At 39.4% G+C, this 26574-nt stretch overlaps 2 protein-coding genes across 6 annotated transcripts in view; both read left to right on the top strand.

Annotated features, from left to right (window-relative positions):
- Positions 1-1996: 1996 nt before the first annotated feature.
- Positions 1997-11768, top strand: poglut1 (protein O-glucosyltransferase 1). 2 transcript variants are annotated; one of them, XR_014204724.1, is made up of 11 exons: positions 1997-2142; positions 2517-2607; positions 2717-2860; positions 2957-3092; positions 7841-7962; positions 8145-8204; positions 8282-8381; positions 8965-9023; positions 9140-9307; positions 9932-10049; positions 10501-10637. XR_014204724.1 is itself a non-coding variant. In XM_082165425.1 (11 exons), exons 1-11 carry the CDS (start codon positions 2067-2069, stop codon positions 10655-10657), a joined length of 1170 nt encoding a protein of 389 aa, XP_082021551.1. In that variant the 5' UTR covers positions 1997-2066; the 3' UTR covers positions 10658-11768. The 2 variants fall into 2 exon arrangements, 1 of the variants encoding a protein (XP_082021551.1); XM_082165425.1 differs by lacking the exon at positions 9932-10049 and adding an exon at positions 10097-10153 and having other exon boundaries at positions 10501-11768.
- A 277-nt stretch (positions 11769-12045) lies between these two features.
- timmdc1 (translocase of inner mitochondrial membrane domain containing 1) overlaps positions 12046-26574 on the top strand; it is a 99871-nt gene continuing 85342 nt past the window's right edge. For 3 of the 4 annotated variants that reach the window (XM_082165446.1, XM_082165448.1, XM_082165449.1), the window contains exons 1-2: positions 12046-12135; positions 13312-13533. In XM_082165446.1, the coding sequence (XP_082021572.1) occupies positions 12104-12135; positions 13312-13533 (254 nt within the window). In that variant the 5' untranslated portion in view covers positions 12046-12103. Of the gene's footprint in view, positions 12136-12705; positions 12855-13311; positions 13534-26574 lie in introns of those variants that run through there. The other variant, XM_082165447.1, reaches the window with a different exon arrangement.

The raw sequence follows: 26574 nt of genomic DNA on the forward strand, positions 1-26574 counted from the left end.
TGTTTATTCCACGGAGTTCTTCACACAGTTTGAGAAAAGTATTTCGGATGTGGTCCACATCAGGTAGTCTCTGTCAAAACAGTGTTGGCTCAAATCCGTTTTGCAGATATGGGCCAGAGCAGTTTTTAGCCCCTTTTTAAATGCAGTTGGCTCAGATATGTATCACAGATTCGGGCCACACCAGTGTAGCCTATGTGAAAACAGTATCGGCTCAGATTCATATTGCAGATCTGGACCAAATCAGTGTCAGACACAGCTAATGTCTTTCGGTTACCTATGGGAAAAGTGATCTGGGCCAGATCTGTTTTATGATATAAATACTGAACTGATGGAAGTTAGAATGTTTAAGCTGAAACCTCTATCTGGCACGGATCTGGTTCACAATCAGAAAACGTCTCTAAGATAGAAACGGAGGCAAGGGGCTTAAAACGGATCCGGGCCAAATGTAATTGCTAGCTGGGTCACCATGTCCCTCCAGTAAAATATAAAACATAAAAATGACAATAGCCAATTCTGGCTCCATAGCTGTTTACTCAATTATATCAAATGAATTATCAGGATGGCAGCTGTCCTCTCGCAACCTTGCTTGGCGCCAGGAGCGGTGATCAGAAACACCTGGTTGCGCAATTAGGATATCCTAGGCTACATGGTGCGTCCTTCGAAGGACGCATAGGCTGCATCCTTGAAGTCTGCAGTCCTTCGAAGGATGCAGCCTTCACATTGGGACACAGCTTGTGTCTTAAGTACTATGACCACCTAGCGTTGAGTCAAGGGACAATCAGTATTAGGCCTACTTTCTAGTATCAAATTAGACTAATCTACGTTTTTATATAACTGACTCAGTTATGAACAGTCATAAAGAAAAAAAAAAAGTTATGAATAAGTTGTAAGACTAGTCTTAACCATTTATGCAACCGGCCCCTGATCCCAACCACTAGAATATGGATTTTTTTAAATATTTTTTTACTGTACTCTCTGATCACATCGCAAAAAAGTGATGTTCTTTCTCTGTTGACTATTTTTGTCTTGTTTTCCAGTGCAAATGTCTAAAGATTCTTAAATCAAAATACATTTACTTGAGATATAAAATGACATACAATATGAAGTCTTGTGTTCTGAGAAATTGATTTAAATGAACTGAGTTTGTTCATAAATATCTGCCTTTGGGCAAAAAAAAAAAAAAAAAAAAAAACAATTCAAAGGGAAGTTCATATAACTCATTGACAGAAATTTGTTCTTGTTTTAAGCATAAATTCACTTTTCCCCCCTTTTTTTTTCAAGACTTAATTTTACATTTGCATCTCAAGTAGGCTAATGTATCTATTTGTAAAATGTAGATTTAAGATTTTCTGCTCTGATTTAAGACCCTTTTAATGCCTTCATTTGTGCAAAGGTGAATTAAGACTTTTTAAGACCCGCAGAAACCCTGTCATGTTGAGAGATCCAAAACACTACATGACATTTAAGAGCATTCATGTTGAGCCGAGCATAGACATGTATAGAAAGGCTAGATGGCTCAAGGCGGAGTCAGCTGTGTCGTCACTTGGCGGCCATCTTAGGTCAGGAGACTGCGCTGCTGCTCCCTGCTGCTGTGGACGGAAGGTGAGTGACATACGCCAACTAAAATGCTCGTAACTTGCTGAATTCTTGACGGATTTACAAACGGTTTGGTTTATTACAAACCTTATTAACGTGGCTATGATTTGTGCTGATGCCGTTTGTGGCTATAATTTTTCACAAGTATGCAGTTAAATAGCCGCATCCCTGACGTTTATGACACACCAAGCCGTTTGAAAATCGGTTGAAAATTGAGCAAAATATAGTTATTTCAGCACTACATGCACAATAGACTTTAATGTTATAACTGGACGAGCGGACCTGTCCTAAGATGGCCGCCGTGTGACGTCGTCGGGTCCCATTGGCTCTCAGCGCCGGTAAGCTATCTAGCCTTTCTATACATGTCTATGGAGCCGAGGCGGGGACTTTTAATATAGTGTCAGACCATACTAGTACATTGATCGATTTCTCCTCAAATCGAGCCAAGCACGGTTAACTGATGCAGAAAAATGGAGCTGCCATGGCTGCTCACACCGTCTTTCTTTCTTTTGCTGAATGGAGTTGAATTTTGCCTTTCTGATAACGGTGAGAACCTGCAGAATTTTGTTTTGATGCTGATATCGATCCTTTGGGCGGTCGTTTTTTAATTTGTGAATCTTCATACATTGCGTTTCTGTATCTGAGATATCTTAGCATTAGCTTCTCTGTAAGGTTAGACCCTGCAAATCTGTTTTTTTTTTTTTTGATATTCTCTTTTTTGAAAATGCAGCATTTCTTGTTATAGTTGTCAACGGTCTGTGTCTTTAGGCTAAATATTTAATGAACAGATTGTGTATGTTATGTTATGATGATCACTGTGTGAACCAAGTTTTAAATCTCGAGACACTTCTTTCTTTCTTTCTTTCTTTCTTTCTTTCTTTCTTTCTTTCTTTCTTTCTTTCTTTCTTTCTTTCTTTCAGAAAAACGTTGGCAGTCATTCATCAGGTGGATCACAGAAGCCACAAATAATTACCAGCCATGCAGTCAGGAGAACTGCAGCTGTCATCTGAGGTCAGCAAATATAAAGAGTATCTTACAATAGAATATCCCTATACGTGCAGCTGTACAGGTTGAAAGACTGTATAATGTAGACTTTCCTCTATCACTCTTTTGATTGCAGTGTCATGAAAGATGACCTTAGGCCATTTAAAAATGGCATATATGAGGGGCTCATGGCAGACACAGTCCAAAGAGGTGTTGGTACGCACTACCAGATAATAGGTAACAAGCTGTACAGAGAACAAAGCTGCATGTTTCCAGCAAGGTTGGTGAAGTGTAATTTTTTTCGTAAAATCATGATCCTGTCATGACTCATGTGCAAATAGGTGTTGAATATCAGACAATTATCCTTTCTTTGCAGATGCAGTGGTGTTGAGCACTTCATCCTAATGGTGATTGACAGGTTGCCAGATTTGGAGGTGGTGATTAATGTGCGTGACTATCCACAGGTTCCTGGATGGGTTCAGCCAGTCTTGCCTATACTTTCCTTCAGTAAGGTGTGTACCCTGTACCCCAACAAAGTACCTAAGAACAATCTACTTAAATTGATTTTATGGTATATCAGTAGCTTGACTATATTAAGGTAATTTACATTACTTGTATTACTTGTGACTCTGCCTTTACATTATTAACACTGATCCACCGGCACACCCCTGTTAAAACAGATGATTAATAACTGCATTAATATGCATACCCCTGAACTAATACTTAGTTGAAGCGCCCTTTGATTTTATTACAACAGTCTGGTATCAGTTGGTACATTCATTGACTTGTCATTGTGGCATCTCCTGTGCGCAGCCCTCTTCAGGTCCCCCACAAGATTCAGGTCTGGGTTTTAGCTGGGCCATTCCAAAACATGAATCTTTCTTTGCTGAAGCCATTTTTTTGTTTTTGATCATTATCATGCATCAAAGTTCTCTTGGCTTTCTAGCAGGTAGTAAAAGGTTCTGTGCCAAAATCAACTGCTATTTGGAGCTATTCGTAATTCCCTCCTCCTCCACTAAACCCCCAGTACCAGCTGAAGAAAATCAGCCCCAAAGCATGATGCTGCCACCACCATGCTTCACCATGGGTATGGTGTTCTTTTGCTGATGTGCTGTGTTGTTTTTGTGCCAAACCCAAAAAAGTTCAATCTTGGTCTCATCAGATCATAACACATTTTTTTCCACTTGGTTTTGAGAGACTTTAAGAGTTATGTTTAGCCGGGATTAGATATTTTTTAGTCAGAAAAGGCTTGCATCTTGCCACCGTCCTCCATAGCCCGGACAGATGAAGAATACAAGAGATAGTTGTCAGCTGTAGGAAGCAACCGGTATTTGGCAGAAACAGCTGCAACTCTTTTAATTTGGCTGTAAGCCACTTGACAGCTTCCCTTACCAGTTCCCTTTCAGTCGCTCACGTTCGACGTAACGTTGACGTGACAATGTAATTGGATCACTTCAGGGAGCCCTATCAACTTCGAGTGTCTACAGAACGAGCCAATGAACGTTGGCGTGCGTGAACTGCGTCACGCGCCCCGCCCCGCAGAGCAGGTATAAACAGGAAGCGGGCGCACGCACACATTGTCTTTCACTTCGGAGCCGAGCTTTCTGTTTGACTTCAGAATCTACAAGACTCAATAGCATTGAAGTCTCTCTTTCAGTGTTGGTGTGACGGCGCGATCAGCAAGTGGCCGCAAGCTTAAGCTCACTCAACTGCTTTTTCACAGCAAGCTTATTTCTGTGTCGGTATCGGTTGGCGTTTTGTCTGATAGTGTTTACAGCACTGCTGTACACTGCGGCCATTCCCTGGGTGCCTCAGCACTGTGAAAGTAGTGGAAAGAGTATTGTTTTTTCTTTTCTTTCTTCGTTCTTCACAAAAAGAGCAACACAAGCGTGACCCTGCGTCCTTTTCAGGATGTCATTCTGCTTGTGCGTTTCTGGGTATGGTCGTTCCCTGGCGCCAGCAGACGGCCACAATAGTTGTCTCTCATGTTTGGGAATTCAGCATGCTGAGGCAGCTTTTGTGGATAGTTCATGTTCCCATTATGGGAATATGACTATGACCGCGTTGAGATCGAGACTCGCTTACCTGTAGGGAGGTGCAGTCCCCTCGCCTATGCCCCGATCTAGTGTCCATTCTGCCCCGCAGAATAGGCCTACTTCGGCACTTAGCCAGGGTGATCTGAGGATTACTGTGAGGGCTTCCCCGCCGAGGCAATCTCCGTGGGCCCCTCACGCCTCACCGCTGTTGGAGCCCCCAAAATAACGTACTGGTCCTTCTCAGGAACAACCATCCGTGTCTTTTGGGGCTCCTCCTGATGACCAGATGTCGATCACAGCATTGGAGGGGGAGCTTCGCTCCTCTGGAGATGAAGACTTGGCTGCGTAGCATTGCCCGAGGCCGATCCAGAGTGGGTAGCTATGCTTTGTGGAACCCTCCACCACGTCCCGAACCTTCTCGGTTGGATGATTGGTTTCTCGGGGCGGGCCGTGCTGGTTCTCAGTGCGCCACCCTGGTGCCTTTCTTCCCGGAGGTGCACGAGGAGCTCACCCAGGTCGTGGTCGACACCCTATAGTGCCAGACTACGGCCTGCTGGCTCCTCCCTCCTCACCACCATCGACGGCGGGGCAGCCAAGGGGTATGTGGATCTCCAGCCAGTGGAGCGTGCCGTTGCGATGCAGCGGTGTCCAGCGTCTGCTTCCTCTTGGCGGGGTAATCCACGCCTCCTGTCCAAGGCCTGTAAGTTTTCATCTGGTCTCACGGCGAAGGCTTACAAGGCCTGTGGACAGGCTGTTTCCGCCCTGCATGCCATGGCGCTCTTGCAGGTCCACCAGGGCCAGGCGCTCATAGATATGCACAAGGGCGGTTCTGACCCAGAGGTTCTGACCTCCTCCTCAGGAGCTCTGTGTGCCAACTGACCTCGCCCTCCGGGCGACGAAGGAAACTGCACGTTCTATTGGTCAGGCGATGTCCACCTTGGTGGTCCAGGAGCGCCACCTTTGGCTCAACCTGGCTGACATGAGGGACACTGATAAACATCGATTCCTGGATGCCTCTCTCTCCCAGGGTGGGTTATTCGGCGAAGCGGTCGAGAGCTTTGCCCAACAGTTCTCGGCCGCCCAGAAGCAGACGACACAGCATCTCTCAATGCTAAATCTATACAATAAGTGACAAATAACCAGCCTCAAAAGATAAGAGTTGAAAGCAAATATATTAAGAACACTGCAGAAACTGCTGTAACAGATGTGTTGCTTGTTTTCAAGAATAAATATGTATAATATAATATAATAATATAAATAGTTCTCACTGCTCCATACTCAGTATACTAGTTTGTATATCACATGGTGCAAACTGGCACAATATAATCAAAATGTAACAATAAGATAAACTTGTCGCTGATGGTACTTCTGGAATAGTAGGCTGGTGACCTTGAATATGCTTTTATCCCTTTATGTAGGGTGTCAAAATGAGAAATAATGAAATTACATAAACAATTAGCTGTTATACACCAAACAGTGAATGATCAACATTTACAGCATTTATTAATCTTGGTTTAGATTAAACAATACACAAATGTATTAATTCATGTTTGAGTTAATATTAGTTTAATGCATCAAGTAATGATAACATGCTAAACATGCATTATTTATAAATATAATATTTTTAGGTCAGGTTACCTTTTAAATTTTGACGACGGTAGCTTTATTGTAAAGTTTTATTGTAAACATTCATATTAATAATATTCATATTACTTTTACTAAATTAATTTTTAACAATATATTTATTCATTCAAGCAAATTCAGTTAAAAACGCAAGTGCAAATATTATGAGACCTAAACATCATTGGTTCTAGCGTGTGCGGAGGCAATACATTATTTTTAGCAACATTTATGACTTGTGTGGTAAGGTCTGTTCGTTCACCTTTTTCATCACTTTTGTAGGCAAAGTAATGCCAAATTTCTCTTCTACTGCCCTCTTTATTAATTAGCTTGGGGCGTGTAGAGCAGGACCCATGCAGGGGTGTGCTGAGCCCACCCAAACGTCTGCCTTGCCCACCCAGTTAGAATTTATGCACAGATAGTGTTAATCTGTTTTTAACAATCTGAAGGGGGCTGTTTTCAGAAATTTGATGAAGGGCTGTAAAGTGCCCCAACCAATCAAAAAAATAAACTTTGCAGTATTTTTTCTTTTATTTGCTGAAAATAATGTTGCGGTGCATCATACACTCAAGAGGTTTCTTCATGATTATGTATTGTAAGAAAAAATTATGTGGACGTCGAAGATCTCAAAAATGAAGTTTCTAGTTTAGTCTAAAATATATTTTGAGGTGGAATCTGGGTTGAGGCAGACTACAATTTCTTACAGTATATTCATACTTATTTGACTGACTGATATTTATCTTCATATTTAGGGACTGATTTTAAAATGTCATTTGGGAGTCTCTAAAATGGGTCATACCATTGCCATTACCTGAGCAGTGGAAATACACTAGAAAACATCACTTATTTGAATGTGCATAGATAAAGCAAGAACAGTGTGCATATGCATAGTTCAGTTGAAACACTGCCCTGGCTTGGCTGTTAATGCTGCTAAACTGAATGTACATGGCAAACTGTCTGCATAAATAGCAACACTGAAATAAGAATGTGCTGTTTATCTTTTAATCAGTTAGGGGCCATTCACACATAGCATGTTCCCTTTCGAGTTTGGTTCTCTCAACATTACATCAGTAGCTGACACTAGGGGTGGGCGATATGGCAAAAATATATCACGTTTTTTTTTCAGGAGAATCACGATTCACGATTTTTTTATTTTTTTATCACAATTCTTTTTCAAGTTGGTTTTACTATTTTGCAAGTGACTGAGCATTACAGACAAACTAATGTCCCTATTTGAAAAACAAAGCCTTGACAGATTTATTTTTTTATTTTTTTGGTGAACTATCCCTTTTAGGACAAGCGGCGGCATGTTTACTATTAGGCTACTGTTGCTTTAAGACAGGCACGCGACACATCTAATATACACGCATATTAACACGCGCACCAGATTTTCTCTCAAATGTTTGCTTTCACTTTAGACATAACCAACTCTGTTTATGTAAACCTTGCATGTATTTGACAGCATTAGCACAATGAGACTCTAAAGATAACTTAGTCCAGGAACCAGTTGAAATATAATATACCAATGTTTTTCCAGTACCTGTATGCCGCACAATCCTACTGACGTGTAGTTAGTATAGTTATACTTTTTGTTCACTGTTTAGACGCCAGACTACCAGGACATCATGTACCCTGCATGGACATTCTGGGAGGGAGGTCCTGCTGTATGGCCCATCTACCCCACTGGACTAGGCCGATGGGACCTCATGAGGGATGACCTGAAAAAGTTGGTAACAAATTAGAATATTTAAAGTCTCATTTCTTTTTAAAGTCTGGTCTCATCCCAACATCTCAGTATATTATACAAATCCAGATTTTTGAATGCTTGAGAGTATACAGAGGATTAACTCCATTGTAGTAATTTTAAGGCCATTAGATGTATTCTGATTTTTAGTTTACACTCTTCAGATCAGCTGCACAATGGCCCTGGAAGAAGAAAAGCCCAAAAGGATTCTTTAGAGGCTCTAGGTCTGTTGTGTCTCCAGCATACAGTTCAATGCAGAGTTGTTTTCAGCAAAGCTGATCAGTTTTTCCAATGTTTGAAGGACCAGTTCAGAGAGGGACCCTCTGATCCTTCTCTCAAGAGAAGCCCCTGACCTTGTGGATGCAGAGTACACCAAGAACCAGGCCTGGAAGTCAGAGAAGGTTTGTTTACTCTTAATATACAAGGCATCTAGAAATAATCTAGATTATGAATAATTAAATTAAAGTTGTGATTAAATGGAAGTAGCAAGATATCTTGTGACATGCATCCGAGTCGAAAGGATTATCTTATTTTGAAAAAAATGCAGGCCGGAGATTTCTTTTTATCGGTTGTTGGTTGGATTTTGAGATGTGGGCTCCACATCATGAGCTTTTTACTCCAAAGTGGAGGCAGATGAACATGAATTTGCTGGGACTGGTTTAAGAGAACAAAATGATTAGAAAAGTCCTGCATACGTTATGTTATGTTATGACATTTTGATTAAACATTATGAGGCCAAAACATGTGTAAAAATTAAAACATATGCATGGATAAATTGTTCACAATAACATTTAGATAATAGATTTTTCATGTCATGCCAACCAATAAAATTGAGTAAAATTTTTTATTAAGCAGTTTACAGGGGCCTACAAGGACAGGCTTGACAAACACTAATTTAGACTAAGCTCGAAAAGCTTTAATATTTTCAGCGAAATCAAAATACATTTTTGCCCTTTGTTATTTTTGAACTTCTGTTTTTTTTAGGACACTCTGGGTAGACCCCCGGCGAAGGAAATTCCACTAATTGAACACTGTGAATACAAGTATGATCAGCCTCATTTCTGCTTTTGCAAGAGCTGTAGCACTGAATCAGATGTCCGTCAGTGAACCAGCATTTAAGATATTGTTAAAGATTTTCTGTTCTCTCGATCTCTCTCAGATACCTCTTTAACTTCAGGGGTGTTGCTGCTAGTTTCCGTTTGAAGCATCTGTTTCTGTGTGGCTCACTGGTTTTTCACGTCGGGGAAGAGTGGCTTGAGTTCTTCTACTCTCAGCTCAAACCCTGGGTTCACTACATCCCTGTCAAACAGGACTTGTCTGACCTCAGGTAACTTAAACATTTTACTCAGGCTAGCTGATATCCAACCTCAACATACAATTTCCCTTTGTGCCAACTGTGATAATTATGTTCGGTGTGTTTTACATTCGCATGGCTTTAATTCTATTAGCTGATTGAAGAGAAGTTTGTTGTTTTTGCAGAATAAATTTAAAACACCCAAAATGGTAATTTTTCAACAATAAATGTGATGACTTTTCACTAATTATATATTATATTGTATTTATAACTAAATACATTAATTTGGAACTGAAAATAACAGTATTACACACAAATACAAAGTTCCATTTCAGCACACTGGGCTTTACGTAGTTAGTTCTGCAAAGTCCTTCGATAAAACAACCACAAGGTTTTACTTTATAAAAAAACAAATCTGTCTTAAAGTGAAATGTGACATGTGAGCAGACCTAGCCCAAAGGGTTCAAATCTAAATTAATGCTCAAAATATTTTGCATTTCACAAAGTATGGCCATATTTTTGTATTAAATGAAATGAGTCAAAGTGCCAATTTTGGAAAATGTTGAAAGTCTATGATTAGGGGGATATATGTAATCTGTGTATAGCATCTTAAGCTGAAAATGTTGTCATTGTTTATTCACTCTCATTTTCTTCCAGACCTGTTGAAGAAATGTAATTATCATCAGACAAACAAGGGAATTAAGTGAAATATTGTTTATAGAAATGTCAATGAGAACACCAGCAGAGAACTGCCTCTTTTCTTTACTCATGTTATGTAAGTACTGAACAATTTAATTTATTTATTTATTGTTTGTTTGTTAGAGAGCTGCTTCAGTTTGTGAAAGAAAATGATGCAATGGCAGAAGAAATTGCAATGAGGTAATTCATGGTTTTAATGATTTTATTCTGTCAATGGTTTGTCAGGCATATACAGCTTTAAAGGGATAGTTCACCAAAATCATTTACTCACCCTCATGTTGTTCCAACTTCCAACCCTGTATATTCTTTTTCTTCTGTGGAACATAAATGAAGATATTCGTTTGGTTACCAACATTCTTCAAAATATCTTCTTTTGTTTTCTGCAAAAGAAAAAAGTATGTACATGTTTGGAAGGATGTGAGGATTAGTAAATTATGACAGAATTTTCATTTTTGTCTGACCTATCCTTTTAAAACATTGTCTGTGCAAATACTTATAATGATATTTATGGCTCTGTATTTCTTTAGGGGCCAGCACTTTATTCTGGAACATCTCCGTATGGAGGATGTGTCTTGTTACTGGGAGAGATTGCTCACTGACTTCAGCAAGCTGCTCAAATACAAACCTAAGAGAAAATCAAACTACAATCAGATCTTTCACAGAGCCAGCCGATCTGAACTCTGACTTGAAGAAATGAATCCTGCCAAATGTCTCTCAGACTATCGATATTGCTCTAAAGTTTAAGACTCAAGGAAGGTTTGAAAATCAATTAAACGTGCTTTAAGCTACCATATAGCAATCTACATATTTAAAAGATTAAAAAAATACCCTTATCCTCTGGATGTCAGCAATTTTGCACATCTGAAATATGCTTGGTGTCTTCTTCATAGCATTCAGCAGTCTCAAAACAACTTCTTAAGGTCATGCATAGTCAGTTTGAGGTATGTTGAAGTCTGTTACAGCTGCAATACACTATACAAATAATTGATTGTGAAATGGTATAACATACAACAACCTGCCAAAAAAGTTTCTCAAAAAATAACTGTATCATCATGGCCTTGGTGTAAGTTGTTGGTGTTGTTACAGTACTGTACACTTCTCTTCCCTCATAATCAAAGTGACTCAACCTGATCAACAAGTGAGTTATTGTTTCAGCGCACACTTTTTTTGTTTTTTTTGTTTGTAGATATTTTTCAATTGCAGATTTATGTGGTTAATATAGTTCTATGATCGTCTACCATCATTTTTAGAGGTAGCATAAAGGACCAGTTATTTAAAGAGTAAAAACTGGAGCCAGTTCAAAACATCCTGTAACATAAGACAACTTTCAATACATTTGTTACATGAAACAATGCCAATAGATTACTTTGAACCAGTGCAGAATGTCTTTTTTGTTGTGAAAAAGGAATCTCCTGGTCCAGATTATTAGTATTTTTGTGGATGATTTGATACTAAGTTTTCTAATATTTTTTTATAGGAATGCAACATGTCTTCTATGCCACTATCAATGCAACAAGACCCAGCAGTACAAGTACAATAGTTTCATTTGTATTTGTATTTATTCAACACAAAAGTGCTACTAAATGAACATTTGAATGTAAAACAGTTTTAAAAAATAGAGCCAAATTCATACTGAGGTGTTGAATATGCTTGAGTATTGCTGTAGATTTGAAATTGTTTTCACAGTCATTTTTGTATATCACCCAGATCTAGTGTGGAGCAGACCAAAAGTCAAACTAGTCAGTTGTGCCAATAAAGGTAATCATCAACAATAAAAGTTGTTTTTTAAATCATATGTATTATTCCTTTTTATTTTGAATGTTTTGTTTCTTTGATTCTGACAATATAAATGAAGACCCAAAAATGGAGTTAATAGTTTCTTCGAATTCGATGCCACAAGTGGTGCATTTAGAACACCACTTTATATTTAATATAATTTGGCTTTTAAACATGTAGGTAACCCCTGAATAAAAATACATTTGAAAGACCTTTTTCGAGCAAAACGGCAAACGTTTTATTTCACACGATGAATTGTTTTAGTGCATTATTTGAGTTGGGTCCTCCACCACCAGATGGAGCAACCGGACCATTGTATCAGGAAGACGGTGAACATATCATGTTGACATTGTAATGGTCGAGGAAGGAGTGCTGCATGAAAGAAGGTGAGATGCCGGATTTTGTGGCATTTAGTCTAGAACTTGATTAATTTATGATAATTTATCATCAATGTCATGCTGCAAATACTTTACAGTCAACTCTCTTTGTGGAGGAGAATGCACGACTAGAATTCTACTTAGAATGTAGAATATAATTTGGTACTGCGACGACAATCACCAGATTAGAGTAAATTACGTCATTTCTCGACCCGACAAACGCGATTCAACAATATTACTGGTAATCAGCAAAAACAAGCGCTGAACAACGCCGACGAAGTGTCGGCCAATTCACACCGCGCCGACACACGGCAACAGACACTTCATACTTCATCTGGTTTTGTTGGATCTGTGTAGCCCCTTTCACACAGCACTTTGAACCCGGGAAATTGCCGGTGTTGTGCCGAATTTCGACCCCCTGCCAAATTATTACCCCCCTCGTTGAAGTCAGTACCTGATTGCCTAATCCTAACCCCACCCCTAATCCTAACCCCTCCCCCACAGCTAATCCTAAACCTACCAATACTAGGGGGGTAATAATTTGGCGGGGGTCGAAATTCGGCACAACACCTGAATCTCTGTGCGAAAGGGGCTTGTGTTTGTTTCCCCTGTCGTAGTCTGTTTGCGTCTTTCGGAGTTCACCAATTGAACAAGCTGAATCGGAAAATATCTGAGAAGTGATGTGTTGTAGTAATCTGGTGACTGCCGACGTTGGTCTTCGTCTGACGGTGAATTAGCTATTTTATACATGCTTAATTCTCTGCTCTTGTTTAGAATTTTGAACGCTCCAAAGTAGCGTTCATATTGTGTTTTTACTATGGTTTACTAATGATTTGATTTTAGTGCATTGGCGTGTCTTCGTATGTACGTTACGGCTGGCATAACTATGTCTTTCCTCCTTTGAAAGGGTAAAGATCTCAGTGCACTTTCCCCAAACCTCCAACTCTCAATTAAAAAGTCACGGGCAGTTTTTTCCAGTAACAGACCCTTTATTCCAGTAACAGACCCTTTATTCCTCTGTGATGCAGAAACTCTTTTTTACAGCTGCGTTGCTTCAGGTGTTAAAATGCAGCCTGTCTGCATGAATCTCTTTCATAACCATACTAGGGCATGTATGTCAGTGTGGATGAAAGTGCATAAACACGATCTCATACCTCTGGCTTTGTTTCTCTCATTCATTGACAGCTTGTTGATGTGTACTGCAAGGCGGCAGGATTTATGTGGGGGGACAGATGCGAATGTACCTGGGGGCTCACATCTGGGTCCTCTCAAGGCTCTTCTTGGGCTCACTCTTCCTCGTGTGTATGCGTCTGATAGTACCTCTGCACAGACCTTACCACAACACATAGGCAAGCCAGAGTTCCCTGACACAGGATGGGACCGCATCAAAGATCTTTTTAGCAGGGGGTGAGTATTAGTAATGTGTTCGCAATTCATCAACACAGGGTTGTAGTAGTATATTTATCATTTAATGTCTGCATGATAAACTTCCCTTCCCTTTGGCAGCGACATCTCGGCTGCGACTGAAATCGCATTCTCTCTTGAGTAGGTACTTATTTTGAATAAGTAATTCACGACCGCTTACAAAGTACGTTCTATATAGTTTGAAGAATGACTGTAATCTGGGCGTACTGCATTTGCCATGTTGTCATTATCATCTGACCTACCAGCGTCAGTTACATCACTTTAAGGCTGGAATACACTACATGACTTTTAAAATCTGAACGGAGCATCTTACACTTGTTGACTTTTGTAAATGGTTAGAGAGAAAATAAATATATTTATTTATTAGCGAAGCATCACACACTATATGTGTTCTAAAATCGTCTCAAAATATCAAACGTGTTTTGATGTCCTCTGACTGGATGGAATCAAAGTCTGAAGCTAAAAAATTGGAGTCTGTGCCCATCATACACTACGTGATATTCTGTGAATTCTGTCAACTCCGAACGCACAAAATCTGCAGACTGGCACAGGCTCAGGCAACTACTGCAGACTGACCCAGATCTCAAATCGGGGCAAAAATCTGAGCAAAAGTCATGTAGTGTATTCCAGCCTTTACTGCCATTCATTAAACCTCTCCTGTGGCCTCCATCGTATGCACACTTCAAAATCTCGCCGGAAGTAGTAGGTCATCCTGTGAATTTGGACATACTTTTTGTCACATGCTGTTTTTCGCCAACTATAAAGTAGGGAGGTATATGATTGCGGATGCTCATATCTTCTCAACTTGCCACCCACATTAGATCAGCAACAGCAAATGACAACGATCCAATCAATTCCTGATGGACAAAATCAAATCCCAACAATCTTTTCTTGTTCAAAAAGCCCTTTCACCCGAATATAGGCCTACGTCACAATAGGCAAGAAAAGGCTATCGCTGCTTCTGTTTCATGTTGACTTTAAAGCAGCTGTGTTTAATAAATATATATATATATATATAATAACCTAAATATAATTATTTTATAACATAACTTTTCATGTCTGTAACCCAATGAGTATTAGATATCTTAGATATTTAGATATTAGATACTAAGATATCTTAATATCCTTTTAGATGTTGGTTTTTAATAAATGTTTAATTTGGAATCTTCATTTGTAAGCCCCTGAATGGTTCAATTTCAGAAATATGGCGATCTCAGTGTGGTTCCATGAGTAAATTGTACACATTTTTATTGGTCAAAAATGGGTACACTTTGCATACAGCTGATTCTTTGGATGCATTCCACTTCGCTTTTAGACACACACTTTTCCCTAAGCACTTCACCTCGGGCGAATCCGTCGCCATTTTGAAGTGTGTTCCACTTCATGAAGTGAACAAGTGAAGTTTATATAGCTCACGCTCGATCGGCCCAAAACTGCCATCCGACCAGCGCGGAAGGTCTTTACGTGTTACTGTCCTTTTCTCGCGGCAATGCTAAATGCAATACATTTGAATATGCATTCTCTCGTTATTTCATCTGACTCCATAAATGAATATCTGTGCATTATTAAATGTGAGCGAATGTTTGACTTCCTTTTAACTCTTTAATGAAAATAATGCCAAAGTCGGTTACAATAATCAAATGTAACAATTTATTATGTCAGGTAAATGTATCATGCCAATTACATAATCAATTCAAAGATAATCAATACAAAACATCAAAAGCTCTGGATTAAAGAGAAGAGATGTGAACCCGACATTAAAATACATGAAGCTGAATTCTTTGAGGTCCTTCAACATCATGGGCTCATCTGAGTAACAGAAGGCCCTGAACCCCTTGCTACATTCCATTATATAGACAGACCTCTTTCACATGAAAACATCTAACAATGGAAATTTGCATTCTGAGGTTACATCTTTTGGGGGTGTGAGACCATTTGCCAGATGACCACCTTCCTTTGTGTGCCAGTTATCCCTAAACTCTTAAAATGTGTAAAACCCATTTTTCACTGAGTGAGAAAGGAAATACTGCAGTAGATTGACTTAGAATGCCCTATTTTATTGTCATGAGTGAATATTGTAGGAAAAAAAAATCCACACTAGTATTTATACAGGTTTGCAAGGCTGTTTACAAAGAGGTGCCAGCAGGAGGCGCTTTAGGGGCGGCAGAAATAGCGGTTTCCCCAGTAACGGCTGTACACAAAACAGCAACGCTCATAAACGCTGCTTTATCAGGAAAGATAAAGAAAGATTCAATTGTAATAACAAAGAAACTTTTCTAAAGACTGTCAGTTCACTTCAGATACATTCATATAAAAACACCCGCGCCGCGTTTTGATTTTGAAACGTGCAGTGCTCATGTTTATTCAACGATGTCAATGCCAACCACAAATAGATTTTCCAAAATAGTGGGGCGGCTAAGCGCTGATTCAATCGATCACTTTGCGATAAAAGCATGAAATTTGGTATGAAGGCTCACAAAGGGGGTCTGATCAGATTAAGGACCGTAGGCGCTCAAAATTTGGCCCCTGGGGGCCATGTCGACCATTTTTCAAAATGGCCGCCAAATATGGATTTCGTAATGGGAAAATGAATTAAAAGCTGCCAGAAACACAAAATGCAATAACACATTTCACCATAAATACATGTAAATATGAGCACACTTTCACATAGAAGGTCTTTAAACTTTAAAATATAAGATATGTTTAAAAAAAAATTGAAAATGGCCGCCAAATATGGATTTCATAATGGATAGACGACAGAAATTAAAAATAAAAAAAGTTGCACATTTGATCATTAATCAATCTAGTTCATTTTTAAACAAAAAGGAAAAGATGTTATATCATCTATCAGAAATTATGTACTTTTTAAATGTATATTTAAATATTTAATATTAAATTGTGTGCATATACTAATACGCATCATTTTTACTTGGTAGTTTGTCAGTGACTCCTTCTTATTCAGTCAGTAGGTTTCATCTTGTGGTGGCCACAGTTGAATATTATTAGGGGTTCAAGCATGAAATGCTGAAACCCTATTGTAATTGTAAGGATTCGTAAAACGCATCGTGCAGGACAAACCGTAAGGCCTAGAGACGTGAAACCTGGCCAGATGGTAGGCCTCAATTTGGGGACAACCTATCAGAGTATGACCCCAATTGGCCCATAGGTGGCGCTACAGCAACCAAAAGTACTAAATCGCTCACAACTCTTAGACCGTTTGTCCCAGGATCAAGTGTCTTATATCGTTGGAATCCTTGGCTCAAGGCGGACAAAATGGCTATCTCCGATTTGCTCTCCCTTCAGGCTCCAATTTCAAGTAAATTGCATTTTTTTGAAAAACCTATTTTTGCAAACTTCTCCTAGGTTTTTCTCCCGATCGGAACCAAACCACTGCAAGAATATTCTCTGGAGTCTGACAATCAATAATCATCCAAAAAATTCAAAATTTCAATCAACGGTCGATAAAGGGAACCAAAATATTTGATGGCACCAGGGCCACTTTTACTAAAATAGTTATAAATTGTGAACGGAAAGAGATTTTTTTGCTAAACTTGGGATACTTCTTCCTGAGCTCAATCTGAGATCACTTGAAAAAAATCGCAACAATTGGCCACTAGGTGGCACTATAAAACGGTTATAACTTGTGAACGGAAAGAGATATTTTCACAAAACTTGGGACACATGTTCATGAGCTCATTCTGAGGTCACGTGAAACAAATCATGGCAATTGGTTACTTGGTGGCGCTATAAAATTGTTATAACTTGTGAGCGGAAAGAGATATTTTCGCTAAACTTGGGACACATGTTCATAAGCTCAATCTGAGTTGACATGAAAAAAATCGTGACAATTGGCCTTTTGTTGGCGCCATAACAGTGAAAAAATCATGAAAATAGCTATAAGCGCACCCAACCATTAGTCTACTGATAATTGGCACGCAGTGTCTTTGTCCAGGGTGCCATGATAGTCTATGAGAACATTGGTGTATCTCAAAAAACTCAGTATACGTCATTGGCACAATGCCTTGAAGGAGCCTTAGAAGTTTCAAGCCCGTGTTTTATTCACATGAGTGACCTCTTAAGACTCCTGAATCCTTGCCGAGTCCAACAATACCAAACATGCCAGGTTTCGCCTTATGACTTTTGTAAGTGTCATTTAGAGCTTTAAAAAATTGTGGTTATCTTCAAAGCCGTTAGTCCGATCGAGACAACAACAAAAAAACAAAGAAAATTTGAAGACATAGGTAAATAGCTAAACAATAACGCCAAAATGTTAAAATTAGGATAGGAACTGACAAAAAAATAAATTAAATCTAATCAATTTCACCCATGGATCATTTTGATGCTCTCACATGTTTGAAACGAACAATGATGGATTGTGATGAAATTTGTTTTGAATTGGGACTGGCGAATCCCCGTCCATACTGTCAATGACCGTTCGCAAAGACCCGCCCACTTTAGTTACTGTTGCTATGTCTGACAAGCGTATGTCTGACTCTCACACCACACCAAGTTCTCACGCAGTGAAAAATACATTGCGGATCAGAGAAAAGACTGCGCACTGACAGACAAGTACTTTTGATATGAAACAAAGTCTCACCTTTCAAATGTAGTAATTTTTTTGAGACATTTAAACAATAAATACCGTTTTGTTTTGTGACTCTTTAATGTGTCTGACAGATCGCTGTAGACTCGAGGCTCAGTTAAAGCTGCTTGTGAACTGATCATCTCTTCCTTCTAGTTAATTTATAGCATTAAAATAAACATGAATAAACATAAAAGGAATGTTGTTTTAAAGTGCTAAGACGTCAGTACACTTTGTTTTTCAAATTTAAATCCTCCAATGTTAATCTACTAACTCTCCTGACTGCTTTGTTGGGCAAAATGGCGGATTATGATTAGTCAGATCACCTGTCAATCAAACTCCCTGCAAAGGGTCAATTGAGAATGCCTGTGCGCACAATCCAGATCTAATCGACAACTTTGCAGTTGCACAAAGGAAAGCTCGGAAAATGTAAGAGAGCATCTTTTTTATGTATTTGGACCTAGGCCTAACAATGTGTTATGGTGCGCTGTTGTTGTTTTTTTTTTTGGTGAGCGTAGGCTACTCCTGATTTTGTTAGTCATCTCATCTCTTATATATCCTGCCCTATTCATGGTAGCCTACTCGCGGACATTGCGTCATCAATTGCGTCATCAAGGGGCCCGCTTTGATAATCCTACTTAAGGGCCCGGTGTTGGCTCGTTACGCCACTGAATATAATTGTCTAAACTCCTTATCAAAATTACATATTTACAACAAATCTGACACATATATATATGGGCACACTTTGAGTACTACTAATATAAGTGGTGGAGATCAGGCAAGACTATAAGAAGACTCAGGCAAAAAGGTGCTATAACTGTAAAAACGCTTTAAAACCATATATTTCCTATGGTACACTGCCTGTATTGGCTGTAAATTGACTTTTTCATCTATGATGGCAGTTGTTAAATGCTTGCTAAATAAAACGTAATGTCTTTTGATGCTTGTGTGCTTAAAGGCCTTAAAGGCCTTAACTGCTTGAACCCCGATAAATGCTGCTTGCAGCTTTAATTCTCTTTAAAATCTAGGGAACTGGTGGGATGTTTTACTCTTGACTACAAGTGAGATAAAGGCAAAGTCAGTTGAATGTGTTTCTCCCTGTTACTCAGTAAAAATAGTGTAGGCTAATACTGCAAGTAAGCAAACATAACTCAGACAGGCAAATATAACATAAAATAGATTTTAGTCTGCAGGAATTTAGAGTTAGGATTCTGTGAAATAAAGTAGGTGTACATTTCCACAGAATTTCATTTAGGCTGATTATCTAAACTAGCTGCAATTCATCCTATTTAGGGCCCGAGCACCGATGGTGTGAGGACCCTCTTGGAATTGCTCTGTTTATTAGGGCCCAAGCCCTGAAAGGGCGAAGGCCCTATTGTTTCCGGTAGGATTATTTATTAGGGGTTCAAGCATGAAATGCTGAAACCCTATTGTAATTGTAAGGATTTGTAAAACGTATCGTGCAGGACAAACCGTAAGGCCTAGAGACTTGAAACCTGGCCAGATGGTAGGCCCTCAATTTGGGGACAACCTATCAGAGTATGACACCGATTGGCCCATAGGTGGCGCTACAGCAACCAAAAGTTCAAAATTGCTCATAACTCTTAGACCGTTTGTCCCAGGATCAAGTGTCTTATATCGTTGGAATCCGTAGCTCAAGGCGGACAAAATGGCTATCTCCGATTTGGATGTAGGCAGGAAAAAATTTCTGCTATGTCGAATTTTGTCCAAAACCTACTTTTGCGAACTAGTCCCTGGTTTTTCGCCCGATCGGAACCAAACCAGTCTAGGACAATTCTCTGGACTCTCTAGATCAGTGGTCGGGAACCTATGGCTCGCGAGCCACATCTGGCTCTTTGGCAAAAATCATGTGGCTCGCGAGGTCTCTCACCCTTTACCAACAAACCATCGATGAAACAATTAAAACACATCAACAGAGATCGGCTCTCTGCAGAAAAAGCAGCCAATTACAATTCCCTTGTTGTAGTCCAGCCTACTTAAGTTAATTAAAAGTTTATGATAATAATAATATTCAAGTTGTACCGGCAAAAGTGCGTGTTCAGTGCTGTTCGGGAGTGTTCTGTGGTAACCTACAGCTCCTGCACTGGATTCAAGCTGGCGAAAACCATTCTAGAACAGCAGCGAAAATGTAAAAGTAGGCTTTATAAACTTTAATATATCCTTTTATTGAAACGGGGGCTTTGCTGTGCAAAGAGACATTTGCGCAGAGACCCTTTATGTCCTATAAATGTGTCGTATTTTTTGATAATCCGCGCAGATTTCAGTTGACGATTCTGTTTAAAGTTATTAATAACAAAAAATGAATGAATGAGAAAGAAAATAACAGGATGTGCTTTATATTGAAAATAAATATTAAAAGCGTGATAAGTCGCGAAAGAGAACTGAATTCTACTGACAGGACGCTGTGCGCGCGCTCCGAGCGCAACACGGACAAGTAGCCTTTGTCTTCGGTTGCGCGCCTAAGCGGCCAAATAAACAGAAATATTTCAAAATGGCAAGTCGAGTATTCACGTAAACACAGCAGATGTACTCTGTGCATTCACTCTCTCTCTCTCACACACGCACACATAAGAGGATTTATGCTCATCACTTGGTAACTCAACCTCACAGTGAAAGCCCCTCACAATTAATTCCATATTGCAACTAATTTATTGTTTGCTGAATATTTGTTTGTTTTTAGTTGTCTATGGACCTAATAATTAGCCTACTACTGTTGAATTTTTTATTGAAAAAAGCACGTCTTTAATTTATATATATATATATATATATATAATTTTTTTTCTACTGTGGCTCTTTTGGAAAAATGCATTATCCAAAAATGAAAAAATGGCTCTTTGGTCAAAAAAGGTTCCCGACCCCTGCTCTAGATCAATAATTATCGAAAAAAAGTTGAACTTTGGCATTTGGGTGGCTGTAACAGGGTCATTTAGAAAAGGGGGCGTGGCAAAATACACTCAAAAGCCTATAAATCCCAAAGGAAAACTCAGAACTTCACAAAAATTGATGAGCATATGTGTCAGAACATGGTGAGGACGCATGCAGAGTTTCATGGAGATCGGACCATAGGTGGCGCTATAACTGGCAAAAAGCCTTCATTCTTATTAGGGGTTCAAGCATGAAATGCTGAAACCCTATTGTAATTGTAAGGATTTGTAAAACGCATCGTGCAGGACAAACCGTAAGGCCTAGAGACTTGAAACCTGGCCAGATGGTAGGCCCTCAATTTGGGGACAACCTATCAGAGTATGACACCGATTGGCCCATAGGTGGCGCTACAGCAACCAAAAGTTCAAAATTGCTCATAACTCTTAGACCGTTTGTCCCAGGATCAAGTGTCGTATATCGTTGGAATCCGTGGCTCAAGGCGGACAAAATGGATATCTCCGATTTTTTGAAAAACCTATTTTTGCGAGCTTCTCCTAGGTTTTTGGCCCGATCGGAACCAAACCACTGCAAGAATATTCTCTGGAGTCTGACAATCAATAATCATCCAAACAATTCAAAATTTCAATTAATGGTCGATAAGGGGAACCAAAATATTTGATGGCACCAGGGCCACTTTTACTAAAACGGTTATAAATTGTGAACGGAAAGATATTTTTTTGCTTAACTTGGGGTACATCTTCCTGAGCTCAATCTGAGATCACTTGAAAAAAATCGCAACAATTGGCCATTTGGTGGCACTATAAAACGGTTATAACTTGTGAACGGAAAGCTATAACAGTGAAAAAAATCATGAAAATAGCTATAAGCGCACCCAACTGTTAGTCTACTGAAAATTGGCACGCAGTGTCTTTGTCCAGGGTGCCATGATAGTCTATGAGAACATTGGTGTATCTCAAAAAAACTCAGTATACGTCATTGACACAATGCCAGTGTTTTTTCACAGGAGTGACCTCCTAAGACTCCTGAATCCTTGCCGAGTCCAACAATACCAAACATGCCAGGTTTCGCCTTATGGTTTTTATAAGTGTCATTTAGAGCTTTAAAAAATTGTGTTTATCTTCAAAGCCGTTAGTCCGATCGAGACAACAACAAAAAAAACTAAGGAAATTTGAAAACATAGGTAAATAGCTAAACAATAACGCCAAAATGTTAAAATTATGATAGGAACTGACAAAAAAAATGAATTAAATCCAATCAATTTCACCCATGGATCATTTTGATGCTCTCACATGTTTGAAACGAACAATGATGGATTGTGATGAAATTTGTTTTGAATTGGGACTGGCGAATCCCCGTCCATACTGTCAATGACCATTCGCAAAGACCCGCCCACTTTAGTTACTGTTGCTATGTCTGACAAGCGACGCCACTCTCACACCACACCAAGTTCTCACGCAGTGAAAAATACATCGCGGATCAGAGAGGAGACTGCGCGCTGACAGACAAGTACTTTTGATATGAAACAAATGGTGCTTTTCCACTACACAGTGTAACACAGTGTACTTTTTCCACTGTGTAAAAGTTGTACCTGTACCTGCTTCCAGGTACTTTTTTTCGTACCACCTCCGGCGAGGTTCTAAGCGAGCTGGGGCGAGCTGAGGCGATACTAAAATGTGACGTGAAAACACGGCAGACTGCTGACTGGTCAGAGAGAATCGTCACTATTCACTGCGTCATCATTGCACGCGCCAGACGGAGTATCCTGAATAAAAAACATCAAAAACAAAAACATCAAAAAACAGCATACACTCGATTTCCTCCATTGTCCTGTGTGTGTGGCAGCGGATGAATCTCGCGTAGAAGATTAAGTCACAGCAGTTTCCTGCGGCGTCGCTATGACGACCAGGTACTATTGTGGAGGTACTATCTGCAATGGAAAACGGAGCGAAAAGCGAGCCGAGTCGAGTCGAGTCGAGTTGAGTTGAGCTGGTAATGGAAAAGCGGCAAAAGCCTCACCTTTCAAATGTAGTCATTTTTTAGAGACATTTAAACAATAAATACTGTTTTGTGTTTTAGTTAATTTATAGCATTAAAATAAACATGAATGAACATAAAAGGAATGTTGTTTTAAAGTGCTAAGACGTCAGTACACTTTGTTTTTCAAATTGAAATCCTCCAATGTTAATCTACTAACTCTCCTGACTACTTTGTGGGACAAAATGGCGGATTATGATTAGTCAGATCGCCTGTCAATCGAACTCCCTGCGAAGGGTCAATTGAGAATGCCCGTGCGCACTATCCTGATCTATCCGACAACTTTGCAGTTGCACATAGGAAAGCCCGAAAAATCCCGCTATAATGTAAGAGAGCATCTTTTTTTATGTATTTGGACCTAGGCCTAACAATGTGTTATGGTGCGCTGTCACCAGTGGTTTTTTTTTTTGTTTTTTGGTGAGCGTAGGCTCTTCCTGATTTTGTTAGTCATCTCATCTCTTATATGCTGTGTATGATCATATCCTGCCCTATTCATGGTAGCCTACTCGCGGACATTGCGTCATCAATTGCGTCATCAAGGGGCCCGCCTTGATAATCCTACTTAAGGGGCTTGTTACGCCACTGAATATAATTGTCTAAACTCTTTATCAAAATTACATATTTACAAAAAATTTGACACATATATATATATATATATATATTAGAGGTGGGCATAGATTAATTTTTTTAATCTAGATTAATCTAGATTAATTTTGAAATTAATCTAGATTAAAATGGCTCATTTGAATTCTGCCGAAGGCATTCAGAATATGTGTGCTACCCAAATAATGACTATAAAAGTAAGTCTTTGAGAACGGGTTTCTCAAGCCAGGTGGCGCATTAGACCAGGGGCTCATCTCCTGTTTCCAAAATGCATCATAAACTGCTTGAGAAAGCTGTTCTACTCATAGACTGTAAAAGGTTACTACTGTACTGTTACCGTCCGTAGGCAACATTAGGTAGGCCTATGTTATTATCAACTACTATAGGCTATCAATTAGGGATGGGCGATATGGCCTAAAATCTATATTGTGATATACATTGCAGCCTCTTGCGATAACGATTTACAGTATATTATAATAAAACCATTTCAGAACAGATTACACAGACCCATGCTAAACAACTGCTAAATGTATATATTTTTTAAAGGGTGTATGTAGTTTTGAGAACATATATTGTGCAAAACTGTAAGTATACAACATAATTTTGCAGATAAATAAAATTTAAGTACACTAGCTGCAGAGACTTAAGTAGGTCTAATGTTTATTATGGCTTGGAGCTTATGAAACCCCAAATTTAAAATTAGAATATTGTCTAACTGATGTCTTTTCAGTTAAAAAGAAACACAACAACGATTCTTAAAATCGAGATGATGTGCTACACCACTAAGCAAGGCTGGATTAGTACCCCCAGGGGCCCCTGGGCACTGAAGCTCATGGGCCCCCTCCCCTACCTGACAACCACACCCTCCAAAGGAACACACACCAGGTGTGGGATTTAACATGCCAATCACTATTGATCAAAAGCTGAATGACTAGTTCACAAGACAATGATACGAAATACATTTTTCTGAAAAGTATGGCTGCACGATTTGGGGAAAATGTCATATTGTGATTATTGAGGTCAATATTGCGATATGCGATTGCGATATAGTAAACAAATGGTTTCATGAGTTAACTTGCTTATTTCTCAAGTAAAATGCACACACAGATTAGTGATAATGCTGAAATTTGTAGCCCATTTCTCAACTCAAACTAGAAACAACAACTAAATGCACTGTGTTTTCAAATTAAAATAAATTCAACATTGTTATTTGTCTCAATAATACAAGAATTAAAAATAAATGTCATATTTACCTGTGCCTGTCAAACAGGTAGACCTAGGACATATACCGAAATTGTCAAACTGCACTGCATAAATTATAAATTAAATATAGACTAATCCTTATTATAGCAAAAAAAAAAAAAAAACTTTAGTCAACAGCAGTGAGTCATTTTCTCTGTTCTTTTTGTTCTTTGATTAACTTTACTGACAGAAAGCTTTATTGGCTGCTGTCTCTTTAAGACCAGCTGACGGAGACGCGGCTCTCGCACGCGCCTCATTCTTTCACAACTCTTGACGTTCATCATAAGACAGCTCTTATGTTATGAAGATACTCGACAAAACGGACATTTTGGCATAATTGTGTGTGTTATTGTAAGTTCAAGCACGAAAGATAACTGTATTCTGGCGTGCTGTCTGTGCGCACGATACTGGCGCGCGCGCGTCTTTCTGTGTCTGTGTGTGTGTGTGTGTGTCACAGTCAGACTTTTGTCTTGTCGCACATGAATTGTTTAAAAGCAATTTTAACAATTGCTTTTAAACAATGGTGCCCCTGCTTTTAAACAATTGCTTTTAAACACGTGCCCCTGGGCACGTGCCCAGATTGCCCATATGGTAGATCCGGCCCTGCACTAAGATATATTGGAATGGGAATAATACGCGCGCGCTGGTATTCAGTGATATCATGTTTCGTTTTGAATTTGAGGTGGTAGAACGGATTAGTCGTGTGTTAACTTACCGAACTGTTACCCCACACACTCTGTATATAGTTTGCTGCTGCTCGTCTGACGGCTTAAACCCGAACCAAGTCCAAATAATGGATGTTGCACCGATCTTTTTCACCAGCTTTCACTTTCAGCCGTGTTTACTTAAGATGACGACGAATATGCGTTGCAGCCGGGTTTACCTCGCCACCAAACTCGGTGTGCATGAAGTCAAGACATTGAGGATGAAAAATTGCCAGGGGATTTTTGATATCTCGAACGGTTTGGCCGTAGCGAGGAAACAAATTTATGGCGAATAATGCAAACAGGAAGTGTGTTATAACTTCTGCATACATTAACTGATCTTGATAAAACTTCAGCAGTGTATTCGTTGTCAGAGGCCGATCACATGGATGTGACTATTGTAAGTCAAAGTTATAGCGCCACCAACTGGCAGCAGGAAGTGTGTCACTTTCAAAATGCTTTGAAATCACCCTCTTATTTTTGCCCGATGTACTTCAAACTTTGTGTATAATGTAAACGCACAGCAGATGAAGACCTGTGAAAGGATTTTTGATATCTTTTAATACTGTTGCCATGGCAATGCATCAAACTTTAATATTCTTTTTTGATGCTTTTGAGACTCTTAACATACTTGAAATTGCATGAAACTCGACAGACACATCACATTTATTAGCCAGTAGACATGTGCAAAGTTTCAGAAACGGGCGTGGTGCAGGGGCTCAGTAGCGCCACCTTTTGACAAAAGAGGGGGAGTTAGGTCTATACTTTTATCTACAATGTTAAAACTCAGTACGTATATTGTTCTTGTCGAGCCGGACAACTTTCTAATTTACATCCATTACCTCCGACCAACAGGAAGTCAGATATTTTGGTTTGAATGCGGATGTTTCGAAGAATTTTCTCTCTCTCTGTGAGAGGGAGAGGGAGAGGGGGGGGAGATATTTTTCTTTG

The sequence above is a fragment of the Leuciscus leuciscus genome (genome assembly GCF_965113295.1).
Source record: "Leuciscus leuciscus genome assembly, chromosome: 3".
NCBI lineage: Eukaryota > Metazoa > Chordata > Actinopteri > Cypriniformes > Leuciscidae > Leuciscus > Leuciscus leuciscus.

Excerpts from the sequence above, each read along its gene's own strand:
- poglut1 (XM_082165425.1), top strand. The coding sequence starts at position 2,067 with ATGGAGCTGCCATGGCTGCTCACACCGTCTTTCTTTCTTTTGCTGAAT. Across the intron at positions 9,308-10,096 it reads CAGGACTTGTCTGACCTCAG|AGAGCTGCTTCAGTTTGTGA; the intron begins GTAACTTAAACA and ends TTTGTTTGTTAG. Across the intron at positions 10,154-10,500 it reads GCAGAAGAAATTGCAATGAG|GGGCCAGCACTTTATTCTGG; the intron begins GTAATTCATGGT and ends GTATTTCTTTAG.